Source organism: Rosa rugosa, chromosome 1 (genome assembly GCF_958449725.1).
Source record: "Rosa rugosa chromosome 1, drRosRugo1.1, whole genome shotgun sequence".
NCBI classification, from domain to species: Eukaryota; Viridiplantae; Streptophyta; class Magnoliopsida; order Rosales; family Rosaceae; genus Rosa; species Rosa rugosa.
Genome location: NC_084820.1, coordinates 9975206 through 9992824, shown reverse-complemented (window position 1 = coordinate 9992824; position 17619 = coordinate 9975206). Strand labels below are relative to the sequence as shown.

Sequence of the window (17619 nt, the reverse complement as noted above, 5' to 3'; positions counted from 1 at the left end):
TCTTATAACCACAACGATACCAAACTTACCCCTTATTACAAACTACAAACACTAAAGGCATACCAAACTAGAATATTGATTTTCTAGCAAACTTGTGTTCATATCTTTTCCTTTCCACATTGATTGTATCAATGATACTGTAAACAGGAATAGTGTGCATGTGAGATTGTCCTCGCCCACTTTATCGAACAAAGCTATAGATAGTATTTTTGGTAAGCAAATTGATAGCTAGTATATAAATGGCTTCATTGGGCTAGCCCTAAATCAGTGACTTTCCTTTCCATCTTTTGTTATCAAATTTGGGCATTCTCGTTTGATTTTGTGTTACTTTGACATATATAGGTATAGAAGTCCCCACTCCCACCCAACCACTACAAGAACTCAATTTTACAGTTTGCAGCGGTAATCGTGAATTTGGTTGGTAGTTTGGTACAACTGAAGGTTTTACCAGACCACATCAGAAATGGAGCTTCCCCATTGAAGCAAAGTACCTACTAAACTGTTAACCAAAAAAAAAAAAGTACCTACTAAACTATTTTGGTTCTGCCGACTCCCCCCCCCCCCCCCCCCCCTGTCTCTCTCTCTCGGGTTTAGGAGAAGCCATTCCTATATTTGCCTCGAACCCTGAGCTTCGATTTGGTTCATAAATAAAAAAAATAAAAAGCAGCAGCAGAGTCCAACAGAAGCAGCGGCAGAGAGTCCAACGGCTAAAGCTCTGTTCCTCTCGTAACTTTCCTCGTTACTACCTATGGGGACCATGTAGCCCTGAGACACATGGCAATCATCCACACACATTTTGTAAATTCAAAAAAGGAATCAGAGGTGGTACATATCATCAAAATCTGTTTGAATTTTGTTTTCTTTCTTCTGGGTTTGTTTGAAGGTTCTTTGAAAACTCGATGTAATTTATGGGAAAGCCAAGAAACCTCCAATCTCAATCAAATCAGACCCAGAACTAGTACTGGCTAGTACCCTTTATCCATCTATTGCTAAAGACCTAAACTAAAGTTATTTGTTTCCCTTAATCCCTTAATATGTAAAAGTAAAACGCACAAACCTTTTCTCCACCTGAAGATTTAGAGCGTATACAAATCTGGGGAGAGAACATAGTGATCTAGTTCTGGAACCACCTAATGTTTCACAAGAAAGAAGAGTCTGATACTCTGATCGATGAATAGCCATTGTTTTGGTTTTGTTTTTCATTTTTGGGAATAGGGTTAAGTAGGGAGTTTACAATGTACATTACTGTCGGAGGTACTCTTTTGGAAGAAGAAAATAGTGATTGATTGAAAGGCATGCCTCACAGTGGAGTGATAGGGCTTAATGTTTACAGAGAAAAAAGGACCATAAAAGATGTGAAAGAGTTTGGGTCAGAGCAATACAGTGCTGACAGATGTCTTATACAGATTAAAGATTACAGAGAGGACTAGACGACCTCTCAAATCTTTCAAACACTTACGAACAATTAGGGCATGCTTGTTTCCCTCCCAATTTGGCACAGAGAAAATAATTTCTTCAACCCCATTTACTGTTTATGTTTGGTTGGTTAAGATTGTTAAATCAGATTTACAGTAGCTGGACTGCATAATGCCATAATGGTGTCCCATCTTCTGGATAAGCAATTGTAGTGTCAACTCAAACTCACACACTACAAGAAAAATGGTCTACGACAACATCATATTTACAACATATTATAAATGTTCGTTGTTGCTTATAGTTTTCCACAACGGGCAAACAATGTGTGTTGTTAAAAACTGTATACCACAACATGCGTCATTTGCATGTTGTTAATTTAGTTATTGACAACTCACCTTACACGTTTTTATTTTTAAGTTGTCAATTAAAACATTAACAAGTATAAATGCATCTTGTTAAATATTTTCAAAACAACAACGTGCAGCGAACACTGTTAAAACTTTGAGAAAAAAGATACAAGAAAACTTGCAGAACAATTGTGCTCAACAAGCACCTGTGGGCTGTGGACTAAAGTCACTACAAACTCAACTCGATCTTTCTCAAAGAAAAAAAGAGAAAAAGAAAAAAAATATTAAAAAATCAGCCCTCTGAATCCATCAGAGATCCAAAACGTATAAAATCCTGGGCTTGAAGAATTGAACTCTGAAGCTCTAGACTCTCATTCTCTCAAACGGCTTCGCCCTCACCAGCTTAAACCCTAAACCGCACGAAACGATGTCGTGGCTTCCCTCCGCCGTCGCTCTCAATTGCATCGACGACTTCGCCATGAAGCAAGACCACTTCTCCGGCGTCGCCGCCGTCGAGCACATCCCGCTCAGCCACTTGGCCGACGGCAGGATCGACTCTGCCTCGGCTGTGGTCCTCCAATCATTCGCGTACCTCCCACGTGCCGCCCAGCGTCAGCTACGTCCTTACCAGCTCATCCTCTGCCTCGGCTCCGGCGACTGCGCCACTGACTCCACTTTCACTGCCGACCTCGGTTGTCAATCTCCGAAGCATTTCGATGGCCGGATTTCTGGCGTTTACGGCTACGAAGGTACTTCGTTCTTTCTTCATATTAGGTGTTCCACTGTTTCGCACCTTCAATTTCATCGTCTTGGTTCCTATTGCGTTCTAATCAGCACAGCATGTTGTTTAGCTTGAAAATTGTTTGAAGAACTCAGCTTTTAGCCTCGCAGCTGCAAAACACTGTTATTCATTTGCTTCTTCATGTTTGCTTGTTCCTCCTGAATTGGCATATTGTCGAACACTAGGTATGCATTGAAAATAAAGATGATTCATGCTAGATAGTGAAATTGATATAAAAATTCGATTGAAGGATGTGAGTATGAGACATTGCAGTCTTACTGTGTACAACTGTGGACAGTATAATGAATGTTCATGAGAATTAGATAAAAGTGGTTTTGAGAGTGAATTTGAAATACTTTAATTTTAGCTGTATTGGGAATCATCCTCTGAGAGTGATGGTCTAATGGATGGTGTATCAGGTATTTGTGGCAACGTTTGATGTTTCGGTTTGTGTAATTTGCATAACGATCGATCAGATTGATGTTAATGTGGTTGTGTATATGCAGATGATGCAAAATGTGGTATGCCGACATGGATCTGCAAGGGGCTTACTTATTTTCTTATTTGCAGGCCTGGTTTACTTCTATCTCTAAGGTTGGTTTGTTGCCTTAAAGTAATCTTCAACTTAATTATTACTATACAGTGCTTTGAATTTATGCCCTTCTTTTATGTGATCATGTTCAGGCTTTTGATCTGTTGGAAATGGTAAAGGCAATCAAAGGTATTGTCTAGCAGAATGTTTTTGATAGAAAGCTGCAAGTAGTCAAGCAGTTAGCTGCTATCGTTACTCCATTATTGGTAATTGGATAGTCGGGTAAAACTATAAATGTTGAGTAAAGAACACAGGTTCAAAGATATTGTTTTGGTCATGTATTTCACTAGGGTAATGCACATAATGGTTTTGAGCAGAAGGCTAGAAGTTGCATGGCAAATGTTGCTCTGTACTCCATACATTTTGGTTACATTAACTTTTAGGTTTTCATTTGCATAGCTTTTCCAGCAGTCCATGGATGCTTAGAAAGGGGATTCTTGCAGCAGGAGAATCTGTTGCAACATGGTCTTCCTGTTGTGCTCTAAGGTAATTTATTGCTGGGATGCAGTAATAATAAACTAATCATCTTTGTTTCCTTTTAAATGTCACTCCACAGGTTAATCGATTTAATAACCTAAAACACACAGATGATTGGTGTTAGTTTCCTGACTGTTGGACAATGCTTTCATGTTTTCAGTATCTATCGCGCAGGCATAGCTTTAGATATTACAGGTTTCGTTGGCCAAACCAGCTGCTAGGATTCTTGAAGTTACTGGAAAAACTGCACAGAGCATTAGAACCCGATAGGATCCATTGAACTTCCTCTTAATTTATGATATTTGTAGTCACAACAATGCTTGTTTTGTCAATTACCAATGATCCACAAAGGATTCAGTACTTTGTCTTGCATTTTTTGTTAGGAATATATCTATTAGACAATATGGTACTCTTAATGAAATGTATATTTTTCTTTTACATGGTTAGTCTACTAATATTGGCATGGGAATGTGCTCAAGTAATGGTGAATGTTTACAGAGTAATCGAGAAAGGTAAAGGAAAGAACCCAGCAAATTGGGTGCAATAATATATATTGAAACATTATAACAACGTATTCAGTAATATGACAACATACCATGTATGCTGTCGAAAACTAAAGACAACATGCTGAGAGTGTTGTTAAAACTTACAACATACACTTGAAACGTTGTCGAAAATTTATGACAACGTGCAGAGCTCATTGTTGAATAATTACAACAACGTGCGTCGCCTCTTTTTGACAACGTGCAAAGCGCGATGTTAAGGACTCATGGACTTTTAATGACTCTGGCATCTACAACATGCGCCAAACGTTGTCAAAAGTGATTGACAACGTGAATTGCAAGTTGCTAAACGTGTTTTTTCTTGTAGTGACAATACAATTAAAATGGCAAGTACGGAAAAAAATCATGGAATTAACCTCTAGTATTCATAATAACCACATCATCTTCTTGAAGAAAATTAGGGTTTATTACTGTATGGTCCACGAGTTTAGACACAACTGCGTGTTATGGCATGAAGTTTTAACATAAATCGGATCAAATTTAAAGTTTGGTGAAATATCATTTTTATTGAAAAAATGAGGTTTCTAAAATCCGTATCATTCATTCTTCGAATATCAGAATTTTGGAACTCCATCTCTAAGAACCGCATTGTATTAAATTTACTACATTGTAAGGTTCTTTATATTCCCTTTAAAAAAAAAAAGATTCTTTATATTCATAGCACAGGACCAACATATATTGAGCGGTTATATGCTCAAAACATAACATGTGGAAGAAACAATATCAAACAAACAACTAAGAACTTCCCTTAATTTTCTGGACTATGATGACGAAAGGAGAAGATATATAGCACAAAGGAATAGACAACTAAGAGCATTTCTTGACTACGAAAGTGACCATTCTTGACATTTTATAAACAGTGTCTGACCAGCCAACCTCAATAGTGAAAATATAAGACAAAAAAGCAGTGAATAGTCTTGACCGGTCAAACTCAACGAGTGAACTTACTCTAAGGAGTTCGATTCCTGATTTGATTAACTTTGCCACGTCAATAACCACAGAGGAAGTAAAGTCCAACACACACCATGACTTGGTCAGATAAACAGACACAGACACAGACAAAAAGAACTGCGTACTCGCCAGGAATAGATAATCATTGCAGAGAAGATGTATGAATTCTCCGATAGTAAATTCCCCACTGCAGGAGCAGCAAATTATCCCATGAACAACACAGGTGTCTTGACATGGTTTGTGAGGGAGAAACCCTTTCTCTGTTTCTGAATTAATAACCGAGTGGAAAAAGCAATATGAGACGAGTGCAGAAACTGACATGCTTCTTCGAGTGTTGCTGGCTACTATAGTAGTAATGTATTGTAGTAGGGAAGCCATAAAAAAAAAAAAAAAAAGGAAAATAACAGTAATGGCGTTCACTGTTGATCTTAGTCCAATACTAAATGGGAGAGTCGACGCAGCATATGCTTTCCAGTTACTATTCTCTTATACAGTGCTGGGCATATAAAACAGTCATATTTGTTAACAGTAATACTAAGTTTTAAGCTCAAAAAGTCGCTTAATATATATAATGGGATTCATCATTAGTGTGTGAGATCATCATTAGGCTAGCCAACCGTTGTGATTGCTCAAGGTAAAGCTTAACAAGACGGTTTCAAATGAGCTGTTTTATGATGGAAAGAACCATAGAGTAGAGAACAGTCTGGTTGTGTAATTAACTCCAACACCGTCAATAACCAGAACGAATGATATTTGTTTTGTTCAGGATATTGGACCAAAAGTACTATTTGGATGGATGACGGTGTTAAACACTGGAGCTTCGGAGAGCCAAGAACATTCATCACCTGCATAAAGATAAAGATCTACATTTTAAATTAGAGGCAAAAAATAATTAAATTGTCAAACAAACTTAATATTTAGACCGTGCTAGTGCTAGTGGGTCTTTCCTAATCTAAACCGGACATTCATATTTCTAGCATAAATGCACGCTTGAGAAGCTTGAGTCTGTCTCCAAGTCAAGTCTTTATCCTCAATGGTCATAGATTCATACTGTCGTATATATGCGCTCATAGCATTATTAGCATAGCCCAAATAAGTCACACAAGCACAGACACACAAAACAACAACGCCACTTTTAATCTTCCCAATAAAACCCTAACACACAACAATACCGAAAGAGTGAGAGAATGCTAAATCTTTACGATTAACAGTCATTTCCATAAACAGTGCCAACTCTCACTCACCCACCCTCCCCTCCCCCCACGCCAACAACTGTTCTCCAAAACACACACACGCTCTCTCTCTCTCGTCACTTTATAAACCTCTCTTCAGATTCAATTCTCTCTCGTCACTTTATAAACCTCTCTTCAGATTCAATGTTGTCATCAACTGGTAGTGAAGAAAGCAACTACAACTCATCTTCCTGGTCTTCCCCCACCACAACACCCGCTTCTCCATTCTCGCAGGCAACCCCAAGAAGAACCATGGAGGAGGTCTGGAAGGACATCAACCTCGCCTCGCTTTCGGACTCCAACAACTCACTCAACAACAATCCCAACTTCAGAAACATGACCCTCCAGGACTTTCTGGCAAGGCCCTTTGGCAATGTGGTCTCTCCCAGACCCGATCACCACCACCATCACCACACCACTCGCAACTCTCCTCCTCCTCCTCCTCCTCAAGCTGTGATGCCGAGCCCAGCTACTGTTCTGAGCTTGAATCATTTGAGCTCGGACCAGTTTCAGCTCTTCTGTATTGAGAATCTCAACACTAGGCCTATTGTTAACATCAACCACCCCAATAGTAGTACTGTTTCTGATAACTCTTTCAGTGGTGCTTACCCATTTGAGGGTCTCGGAAACCAATCTTCTCCTTCTTCTGGGTTGGTTATGCCGTCGGGTTTTGGGGTCGGGAAGAAGAGGTTACCGGAATCTGATCGTAGCAACTTCGGAGGAGGAGATCGGAGACACAAGCGGATGATCAAGAATAGAGAATCTGCTGCAAGATCCAGAGCAAGGAAGCAGGAATATTGCTGTCCCTATAATTCTCCAAAGTACTAAATCCATTATGTGGAATTGTTTTCGTTTTTTTTGAAGCTTTTCGCTTTCTGGTTGTTACAGGCTTACACGAATGAGCTGGAGCTTGAGGTTCAGCATTTGATGGAAGAGAATGCGAGGCTGAGAAGACAGCAAGAACAGGTAGAACAACAAGTTGCTAGTCATTGTTACAAGTTTTTTCCTTTTTTTTTTTCGTTTTTTTTCTTTATTGTGTTTTTGTTTTTGGATAATGCAGTCAAGTAATGCAGCAGCTTCTCGACTACCCAAAAAGCACAGTCTGAATCGATCATCAACAGCACCATTTTGAGAGAGCTCAGTGAATTTGAATTCCTCTTTTTCCCCGGCAAGGTCTCTCTCTCAGTTAGAGTAGTACCTAATGTGTTGTAGTATTTTGTGGGTAATTAGGGTAGTCTAGTAGTACTACAATCTTTCTCCGTGTAGATCGAGGTTTTCTGGTAGCCAAGCTAGCTAGAATATGGCAATGACTATCAATGGAGCGCCTAATTCGCCTTAATCGGCAAAGTTTATACAAGTAATGTTGCTTTTAAGAACATGATTTAGGGATTTTATGCACATTAATCGGCAGTAGTATATACGATCTATATCACTTGCAAGCTTGTTCTGTCTATTTCCCAACTTGCAGGAACTTAATTTTGGTGGGTCTTGCGTGTTTGTTATGTTTTCCTATCAATTCCTTCGCTTTCACAGACATTATTCATTCTCTAAACCTCAAAATTCTCTTCAATAAAACTATCTAAGCAATCATAGAATGGCCAATTTTTTAGACCATATCACTAGACAGGTATTGTAGTCAATAGCCATCGTGCTCCATTAACACAGACCATCTAAGGCCCTTTTCGTCAGTATATATGATGGCATTTTCTTAGTGGTTGTTGGGTCACTTATCACCTGGTTCACTATGAGCCAATGGGAGAGTTTACGTACAAGGAGAAAGCATAATAATGTGGGGGGCTAATTTCACTATGAGCCAATGGCAGAGTTTACGTACAAGGAGAAAGCATAATAAGGGTAAGGCTATTTCCACCCTACCAAATGTTCTGTTCACCCTACAATTAAACTTTTATCATGAAACTTTCAATTTCACCCTCAAATAATTCAGAAAATAAAAAAAAGATATCACCATTGAAAATGTAAAACTAGAAAAGAAAAAAGAAAAAAATAATAATAAGCACACCATCGTGCTACAACCCCATGCCTTCAAGTTTGTTTTTACTCTTTCGTTTTTTTTTCTCTCTTTTCTATCTTCTCCCTTCATCAGCTACTGTGACTTAGAATCAAACACGAGTCACATGAAATAGAACAAAATAATGCTAATCAACAATTCTTTTCACTTGTTGCTATAGTTTGAAAATTTCATCTAACTAATTGTTTGGTAGACTAGCGATGAAGAAGCTGACATGATAATTTTTTTGGTATATATAAAAAACTAAGGTGATAATTGGGATGTCTGTTGGGTAAAGTTTTATTTATCCATAAAATTGTCCCTAACTATAATTATTTTTTCTGTTAATAATTGTAGTTAAGGACAATTTTGAGATTTTAAAGAAAAAATTTGATTGTAGGGTGAACAAAATATTTAGTAGGGTGGAAATAGTCGCACCCTAATGTGGGGGGGGGGGGGGGGGGGGGGGGTTTACTATGAGCTAATGACAGAGTTTACCTTCAAGTATGAATCAGCAAGCAAGTGATTATGTTTGTGATTAAAGTTTAAGCAAGTGGTTTTGAGGTTTGGACTTTCTTGTAGTTTGAGTCACGACAAGAAAAAAAATTGCATGGTTTTGAAGTTTCTATCATCTCCCTACTTTCAAGAGGACAAGACACATGAAGGTCACGAGGCCAGGTTTCTGCTTATTGGTTCAAGAGGTTTTCATGGTACCCAGAAAAGCAAGAAAGAAGAGACTTCTTTCTTTCCTCAACTATTTTGACCGGGGTTTTAGAATATAGTATCCACGAGCATTTTGGCCATTAAGTTTTCTAATGATATAAGAAAAGACTTCGTTAGCATCTGAGATTATCTTTGTTTCTGTTTAATCCCTCATATGAGTTTCGAACGCCTTTGACCTCAATTTTTAAAGAAAATTGCTTTATTGGCTTAAATTTAAATTAGTTTGTGTATAGTGGAAAACTATTTTATTTTATTTTTTGTTATAAAAATGGTGGCCGGCACTTCCACTCCGCCACTTCAGGGCCAAGAACAACTTGATTATGATCCCTCTTCAAGGGATTTTTTTCACAAGCTGGGGTTCGACTTAGAGACCTCCTATTATCAAGAGAAGTACTGCAGCGTCCGCCTCACTTGTAGCCTAGCATGCTTCCACTAGACCAAACCCCCATTGATGAATCAAATCCCAAGACTTACTAATGTTATATATATTTATTTTGTTTTGTAAAAGAGTTAAAATTTAAGTTAATGCAGTTCTTATAGATAGATCATAAAAAGTTCCTAATGAATGTCTCATATGAGTCCCAAGAAACTTCATTATTCCCCCTAATATGCCAAAATCTTATTCTTATGCGCGAAGGAAGACCTTTGTACATTATTGGTACCAATCCGCAAACCATGTTCTAAAAGTATATGAATTGGCTTAAATACCATATCTAAGCCATTATCTGTGACTGATTATTGACGAGGCATACTACTGATTTGAACCAGCAAGAATTACAGCCATGTAGGATAATTCTGATTATTGACAAGGCATACTACTGATTTGAACCAGCAAGAATTACAGTATAGGATAATTTTGTCAGTGAATGATCAAAGATGATAATTTCCATACCTTACAGTAGACTGTATAAAGTTTTTTTTTTCTTTCCCCTTTTGCTTCGTCTGGATATCAATCAATTCACAATGTTGAAGCAATTGAACTATAGAAAGGATCACCACTAAGAATATTGATAATATCATCTACGCTTAACTAAAGTTCAAATAAAAGCTTAATTTGGTTCGACATAAGGTCCACAAGCTCCAATGTGCAATCAACATAAAGTACCAACCACCCACATTCAGTTCTGATCAACAGAGTACTAACCACCATCCAGTTCTGACCTGGAAAGATCTCAGGCCTATTCCACCAGAAACCATTTATGCAAATATGCAGTGAAATCCCCAAATGGTAAAGATGATAGCAGTATACATATGTATTGATATAATTCTAAAGATAATATATATATGTGGGATAATAAAAGAAAAGATGATGATCATGCCATTAGTGCAAGCCAAATTTTCTGTAGCACAAGCAGCAGAACCCAGCAAGAGCCACCCACATCACCTCAGTTCACAGAGACACGCCGGCGTGGACACCCACACCCCCATCTGTCAATCTGTCTCGCACAAAGTCACATTCTCCTCCTGAAATCGAAAGTTGTCTGACCCCAAAGATTGTAAAAACCAGCTGAGGGGCAGCAGTATGGGGAAAAGGACAGCAAAATTTCCCAGAACAAAAGCACCAACCATGCCACCATAAAATTTAAATCTAGTGAAAATGGAAACTGCCCCAAAAATAGTACAGAAATCCCAATAAACTCAAGCTAATAGCTTGAGTCAACAACCTTCAGCACAACTAAGCTTTGCTTCTGTTCCTAGATAATTCTCTTCCCCATTTAAAATTTTTTTTCTTTCTATTTGCCAGGCAAGAAAGCAAGTTTCATCATGCCATGGCATGACTACTATTTTCAAAAAGGAAAAAAGATTAAAAAAATATTCACCATCTTTGTCTTTCAAACACCTTTTCCTACAGTTCATTTTTCTTTAACAAAGTATGTGCAGTCTTGCACGTCCCCTTAACTCTAATTTCTTGCTGAAATAGTGCGATCTGCACCTCCTTGAACACTGAATTGACCTGCTCCATCACCAGAGGACGGCTGCGGCTGGGTATTGTTCTGAATATTCTTGTTGTTAGTAGTCTTCTCATCAAGTGAAATACTTTGGATATGAGCTGATAGCATATCATTTCCAGATTTTCCAAGGGTCTGAGAGCTTGACACAGCAGGAGGCTGAGCAGCTGGCATCACCCATCTCATCCAATCATTGCGCCTCCTTATTTTATCACCCTAAACCATAGCACAAGCTTCGAATGTTACCAACATGCTATAAAACTAGAAACATCAAAATGTTTCTTATAAACATCAGAATAACATTAAACGATTGATTACATGATTGCATCAAATCCCTAAATTATGGATCACGAAATTACCTGTACTTCCACCACAGTTGACATTCTCAAAGCATCCAGTATAATCTGGATATTGTCTGTCAAATTCATAACCTGAAAAAGAAGTAGACAAATAAAATGACTTTGCTTGGTTGCCAGAAAAAGAACTAAAGCAAAAGCATAACCAGCAATGCTGAAGAGTCTAAAATGCATAATGCACCAGAGTTGACATGCTCACTGCTTCCCTGATTTCTGATGCACTAATCTTTTAATTGGATGAGAAATGGAGTATAGATTTCTCTTTGCAAATACAACAGGCTGTGAACTTGAAGTTACCCTTCAGCATTTTCTTGTTTCGTATGGCCACTATGTTGCATTTTTAAAACAATATCTCCTATGCTTTTTGATAACTACTAAAACTAAACTATAGAAAGTGTGAGCCAAATAGACAGGAAGTGTGCAAGACCCCTAAAGTTGTATTCTGTTAGTTCCCCTTTTTGGTATGAACAAGACCAAAATGAACTCTAAATGCTTTAAGGCAACCACAAGCCAGCAATTATCCTTTACAAAATGCCACCTTTTCCCCCTTAATCTGGCTAACCCAGCTAACGGCTTCATTCCCTTGTTACGGAAAACATGTAATGCACCAGTGATGTGATGATGATAATATAGTTTGACCAAATTTTTTATTGTGTTAAATATCTAATAAGCTTCTGCAAGAACTGCTAGGGATCCCATATTTGTGTACCAAATGATGGGGCAGTGTCTCATTTCTTTAACAAATAAGCTAATAACATAGACCATCATTTGGTAAACAAGTACGGTACACAAACTTTGGATCCTTTGGACTACTGCTACAAGAAATTTCCTTAACATCAAAATGGATGTACAAATGTATCTATCATTGAAGCTAATTTTTCAAAATTCCTACTTATTTCCTGTGATGAGAAACAAAAAGAGAAAAACAAAATACTGATTGCAAAGAAGCAACTAGACATACAAATTAGGGAGTGATAGCCTAAACTTTCTGGTACCATAGATAAAGAATTTCTGATGACAAAACAAAAACAAAAAGCTAATCTTATAGTCTACAAAACAAAAAAAGAAAGGCAGTCTACGAGATATAAGCATATAACTATAAAAGGAGCAATTTTTATATCCGAGTAGATTCCCTATATATAGGGAGTAAATTATAAAAATTAAATACTTAAGATTTAATCTATGAACTTATAAAGTTTGGACTGGAGGATTAATCTGCCAAACTCTTTTGACTAGCTTATTAGTTATCTATATATTCATATCCATAAACTCGTCACAAAAGGACAATATGTCCTACAACGTCATAGGCAACACCCTCCAGCAAAAACAAAAATTGTTGTACGAAGCCAAAGGGAATTAAAATCGTTTACATGGAAGGGCCACATGGTTCAGCATGTAACCAGGTTGGTTAAATGAAACATACTTAATTTCAAGCAAATGGTACAGAATGATGCATTAAACATAGATTACCCTAAACAGGTGACACTTGGTTGATTGATAGACCCAAATAAATTATGCATGGTGCATCAATATGGAATAAGTAAAGAGCATGAAGGCCAGAAAACAAGTTAGTAGACCAGAAATAATTTTCCTTGAAGTGTTTCTATCTTTTATCTGATTTTAATTGTTTATTTACACATGACTAAGAACTGCAATAGGTGAAAATTTGAAGAGATGTAAAGCTTAATCCTGAACACAGAGAGAGATGACCATATAACTACCACACAGGAAGCAAAACTCATTAAAGGAAATAAGTCCAGAAAAAAAAAAAAAAAAAAAAACTCACTTTGTTGAAGCCTGCTATTAATTTAACACGAACCCATCCCTGATCATCCATGTTTCGCCGCAAGAAAGTATCTTTAATTAAATTTTCATTACTGCAATAAATGAGTATGAAGTGCAAGAGCAGTTACTGTTACCAGGGGATTTACAAGGGAAGCTGACAATTATGAAACCTAAATTAAAAAGCAAAAAGGAAAAGAAGTACCTGAAATAATAATCTATCTGATTAGTAATCTTATTATGCAGCTGAAGATCTGGACCTGCAAATATCAGGGGATGCCGTGGTGGTGCCATAAAAGGTACTAGTGGATCCTGTTGAAAGTATACCAGTGGTCCTTGCAAGTCTGAAAATATCACATTTTCATAAACACACGATTAAAGGCATCCAGGTTAATTAAATTTTAAATATGATGTAGTGCTTACCAAACCCTATGGGACCGAAAGACCTCATAGGCTGGGGGATAAACGCGGGAGCATTTGGTGGTGCCGGTGCTTGGTGAGATGGCCTCATTGCCCTAGGAACAACTCTCTGAGGATGCATGTGATTGTCTCTACTGTTAAAATTTCGATGATTGTTCCAATCTTGACTTCCACGGTCCTGATGCCTGCTGCCATAGTTGTGATGGTGAGAACCATCTCCACGGGGATGTGGACCACCATTTCGGTTCCTGAAGGAATTACGTTGCTGTGGATGATCGTTGCTGCTGTGAGTTTGTGACCCAAATGCACTCCTATGGCTATGATCCTTAGGTGAAGGGTTATTTGGAGTCACTTCAACACCTTGGCCAGCTGGCATTTGATGCTGGGGGATGCCACCATTAGAGGATGCACTTGCATTATTTCTTTGTTTCATCGATCTCTGGCGAGTAGGTCCACTATGGGTTGGAGTCGAAGAAGAATTCACTTGTTTCGGTGATGAGATAGTTGTAGTTCCAGCCCCCTAACACACATATCAAGTGATATATTAATGTATGATAGGGAACACGCTAACAATGCAAAATCTAAATACAATCAACCTGCAACTACTATGCTAAACCACTGGAGAGTGAGACATTTGTCTTGTGTCTATCAAAAAATTGTGCAGAACCCCAAGATCAGTTTTTTATAAATATCGTCTCAAACAATTAGTACCACATATTCTAAGTCCCTTTTCTTCCACTTGCCTCACTTGTCAAGGCATAAGAATGTCATTCAATAATATATCTAAACGAAAATTTTGCAGCAAAGTAATTTTCACAACAAACAAACAAGCGCACCGTGCAAATGCAGATAGCCAAGAACAACAAAATATATATATATCGATTAGTAAAACTAGAGTAAAGAAATGCATTCTTGACTGAGCATGATTAAAACCAACAACTCAAACAAAAAAAGAAAAGCATATAACTTGGAATCAAGTTTCTGCATATATTCATTCTCTGCTCTTAAATCCTGAATCGTAGTAGGCAAGGAAGAAACCTGCGTGACAGAGACGGACAAAGGCGCATCAGATACACCTTTCAAAGATTCAGAAGACGATTTAGTCGAAGCCCGAGCGTCGGACAAAGCAGGCCAAGAAACAGCTCCCATTACCGGCCCAACCTCAATGGCTCCATTGGACGGCTTGTTCCAAGCGGGCTTCTTACCCGCATTGCCGTTGGGCCCACTACTGTTCTCCGAGCCCTCACCCACTGAATCCTCCGCCGGAGTCGGCGACGGCGAATTAGACTGAGAAGGCGAGGCCGACGAAAAAGAAGCCGCTGCTACAGGTTGTTGCTCAGTCACAGCAGCGGTCGATGATGATGATGGCGAGGAAGGAGCGGCCATGATCGGCGGCTCAGATTCCCCTCGCACAATTTGCGTCCAAGGCGCCACCGCCGCCGCCGCCTTGGCCGCCCGACGCGACTGCGGACTGCTCACACTATCACCACCACCACCGCCCTGACGCGGCGATTGAACCGCCGGAGCCGTTTCGGGATTGTTCCTGTTACCTGGATTAATCGCAGCCATGAATTAGGGTTTGGGATAGCGATAAGAGTCGACGAGTTTTGATCGACGGCGATGATGATGAGAAGGGCAAAACGGGGAGAGAGCGATCAAAATTTTGGGGGAGAGATTGAGAGAATGGAGAGGTAATTAGGGATTGGAGCAATGTACGTCTGTGGGGGCAATTAGGGTTCCAAAGATTTGGGGCGATCGGATCGCAAGAGAGAGAGAGAGAGAGCTCTGTGAGAAGAGGAGCGAGAAGGCTCTTCTGATTTTTCTCTCTCTAGGGTGGTGTGTGTGTGTGTTTTTGTTTCTTCTTGGGGAAATTGCTGGGTGCTGCAGGTTTTCTATTGCGGAGGAGATTACGTAATTACCCCCGGGGGTTGATGTTTGGGGGTGTTTTAGGTCATCCACACCACACCTGCAGAGGGAGCCTCCAGTACTATGATGCTTATTGCGTTTTGGATTCGAATTACTGCTATTATTTTTTTTACCTTTTTTACTGGGCCACTCTGGCTTTGGTTAGGAGTTCCACGTGGAAAGGTGGAATTTCGTCCAACGGGATTGCTCCACCTCGTCACAAGTAGATATGCTTTAGTGCAACCTTTGGAGATTAGGTTTTTAAATGCCTTCAAACAAAGTAGCATCTCACACAATTTAGTGCCACATCCTACTTCAAGATCTTGCTATATTGTTTTGGTTTCTAATTTGTTCTGTTTTTTTTAAAAAAAAAAAAAAAAAATGGGGATTCAGAAATCATAAGAGGATGATTCATATTGAAAGTATCAATCTTCTACTTTTCGTCAAATTCATGTTGATATATTATTATTTTTTTTTTTATAGAAATTCACGTTGATACTTTATCTAGAACTTTTAATACTATAAGGATTCGATTGCATTGATTGATTTTATCACTTCTGATTGAATGAGATTTTGTTTCATTTTAATAGAGATTTTATCTTAATGAAGAACCGGAGAAAAAAAAATATATAGATACTATGTTATTTATTGATGCATGAAATGTGATACGTCTCATAATAAGCTCTCAAAAAAAAATGTAAGAGCTATTTTTAAGTATTGATCTTCTGCTTTTTGTCAAGTTCACGCTACCACTTCAACTAAAACTATTTACTACAAAAGTACAAAGATATTTAATTTTTTCTAGTACGGTTATAATTGTTTGATATATCAAGTTATTTTTAATATATCATGAAGCTTGAAACATGTGAATGCATGAAATAACGTACAATATCTCTTCACTATTACTTGGTGATGAAGTTGAACAAAACACACTTTAAGTTCTCTAGCTACTCTAAGGCATTGTTCGGTTCGCAGAATTAAGGACTCTGGAATGGAAAGTCATTACTTTCCCTTGTTTGGTAACCACAAACTCTGGAAATACTTTCCTGACAGAGGGGAAAGTAGGGGGGAAATCATTCCACTCAAACCTCATGGGATTGATTTTCCATTCCCATTTCCCAGCATTTATTACAAAAATTTTGGACAACAATACCCTCTCTTGCATAAAAAATTGGTGTACTTTTGAATTTTTATGATGTTGGTTTTATTTTAAAATACAAGGGTATTATTGAAACATTGATATATTTTTACTTTTCTTTCCTGCACCAACCAAACACCTGAAGAGAAATTAAATGGTCTTTCCTGAATACTTTTCGTGCTTTACCAAACAGAGGAAAGGAAACCTGATAGGAACTTTACTTTCTCTTCCCCATGGGAAAGGCAAGAGAATTGATTTTCCTTCCGTGAACCAAACGAGGCATAAGGGAACCATTCAATTCGTATTAAGTTGTAAAGTCAAAATTATGAAGGAAAGAAAGAAACCTGCAACAACCAAACACCGGAAGAGAAATTAAATGGTTTTTCCTGAATACTTTCCGTGCTTTACCAAACAGAGGAAAGGAAACCTGACAGGAACTTTACTTTCTCTTCCCCATGGAAAAGGCAAGAGAATTGATTTTCCCTCCGTGAACCAAACGAGGCTTAAGGGAACCATTCAATTCGTATTAAGTTGTAAAGTCAAAATTATGAAGGAAAGAAAGAAAAAACAGTTTGGATGATCGGATCATCTAGTTGATTTGAACCATTTTAATTGCAGTAATTAATGAGGCTACGCAAACTCAAAATGCTTATGTGTATTACAAATTTAACCGTTTGAAGTAATTCACTGTTCTTTTGTTAGCATTCCTAAATTTCTAATCCACGATAAAAGTTAAAATCAAGCAAATAAACACCACCCCAGTGTCCAACAACAGTTCTTGAATCTGGATCTCAATGCAAAATAAAAAGTCCATGGGATTTTCTTTTTTTTGGGTCTAGACCATGAGATTTTCTTGACCAGATTCGCACCCGAGGAGATCTTAGGATCATGTACAGGTATTAGCCAGTCAAGTGAACAAATTTGGTAATCCCCACAGTACTTACTTGGATAATAGAAGCATCCAAAGAATATATGCTTA

General features: G+C 38.2%; 3 protein-coding genes across 5 annotated transcripts; 2 read left to right on the top strand and 1 right to left on the bottom strand.

The window, feature by feature from the left end:
* Positions 1-1672: 1672 nt before the first annotated feature.
* LOC133716112 (uncharacterized) lies at positions 1673-4051 on the top strand. 3 transcript variants are annotated; one of them, XR_009849333.1, is made up of 5 exons: positions 1673-2512; positions 3051-3138; positions 3229-3265; positions 3536-3622; positions 3774-4051. XR_009849333.1 is itself a non-coding variant. In XM_062142850.1 (4 exons), exons 1-4 carry the CDS (start codon positions 2191-2193, stop codon positions 3891-3893), a joined length of 603 nt encoding a protein of 200 aa, XP_061998834.1. In that variant the 5' UTR covers positions 1686-2190; the 3' UTR covers positions 3894-4051. The 3 variants fall into 3 exon arrangements, 2 of the variants coding, with proteins under 2 accessions (XP_061998834.1, XP_061998840.1); XM_062142850.1 differs by lacking the exon at positions 3229-3265 and having other exon boundaries at positions 1686-2512; positions 3788-4051; XM_062142856.1 differs by lacking the exon at positions 3229-3265 and having other exon boundaries at positions 1693-2512.
* Positions 4052-6432: 2381 nt separating this feature from the next.
* On the top strand, positions 6433-7767 carry LOC133727177 (protein FD). The gene is made up of 3 exons (XM_062154800.1): positions 6433-7152; positions 7249-7325; positions 7420-7767. The coding sequence occupies exons 1-3, from the start codon at positions 6504-6506 to the stop codon at positions 7489-7491; spliced, it is 798 nt and encodes a 265-aa protein (XP_062010784.1). The 5' UTR covers positions 6433-6503; the 3' UTR covers positions 7492-7767.
* A 2328-nt stretch (positions 7768-10095) lies between these two features.
* LOC133716106 (la-related protein 1C-like) lies at positions 10096-15465 on the bottom strand. Its single transcript, XM_062142842.1, has 6 exons — positions 14636-15465; positions 13601-14117; positions 13383-13521; positions 13182-13272; positions 11399-11470; positions 10096-11255 (listed from the first exon to the last, which is right to left on the bottom strand). Exons 1-6 carry the CDS (start codon positions 15164-15166, stop codon positions 10992-10994), a joined length of 1614 nt encoding a protein of 537 aa, XP_061998826.1. The 5' UTR covers positions 15167-15465; the 3' UTR covers positions 10096-10991.
* Between the last annotated feature and the right edge of the window lie 2154 nt (positions 15466-17619).

Bases quoted from the DNA above. Each gene is read 5' to 3' on its own strand.
- LOC133716106 (XM_062142842.1), bottom strand. From the start codon at position 15,166: ATGGCTGCGATTAATCCAGGTAACAGGAACAATCCCGAAACGGCTCCG. The intron at 14,118-14,635 runs GTTTCTTCCTTG...TATGTGTGTTAG, and splicing joins TGTCCGTCTCTGTCACGCAG to GGGGCTGGAACTACAACTAT. The intron at 13,522-13,600 runs GTAAGCACTACA...TGATATTTTCAG, and splicing joins TTTCGGTCCCATAGGGTTTG to ACTTGCAAGGACCACTGGTA.
- LOC133727177 (XM_062154800.1), top strand. From the start codon at position 6,504: ATGTTGTCATCAACTGGTAGTGAAGAAAGCAACTACAACTCATCTTCC. The intron at 7,153-7,248 runs AATATTGCTGTC...GGTTGTTACAGG, and splicing joins ATCCAGAGCAAGGAAGCAGG to CTTACACGAATGAGCTGGAG. The intron at 7,326-7,419 runs GTAGAACAACAA...TGGATAATGCAG, and splicing joins TGAGAAGACAGCAAGAACAG to TCAAGTAATGCAGCAGCTTC.
- LOC133716112 (XM_062142850.1), top strand. From the start codon at position 2,191: ATGTCGTGGCTTCCCTCCGCCGTCGCTCTCAATTGCATCGACGACTTC. The intron at 3,139-3,535 runs GTTGGTTTGTTG...TCATTTGCATAG, and splicing joins GGTTTACTTCTATCTCTAAG to CTTTTCCAGCAGTCCATGGA. The intron at 3,623-3,787 runs GTAATTTATTGC...TCTATCGCGCAG, and splicing joins TCTTCCTGTTGTGCTCTAAG to GCATAGCTTTAGATATTACA.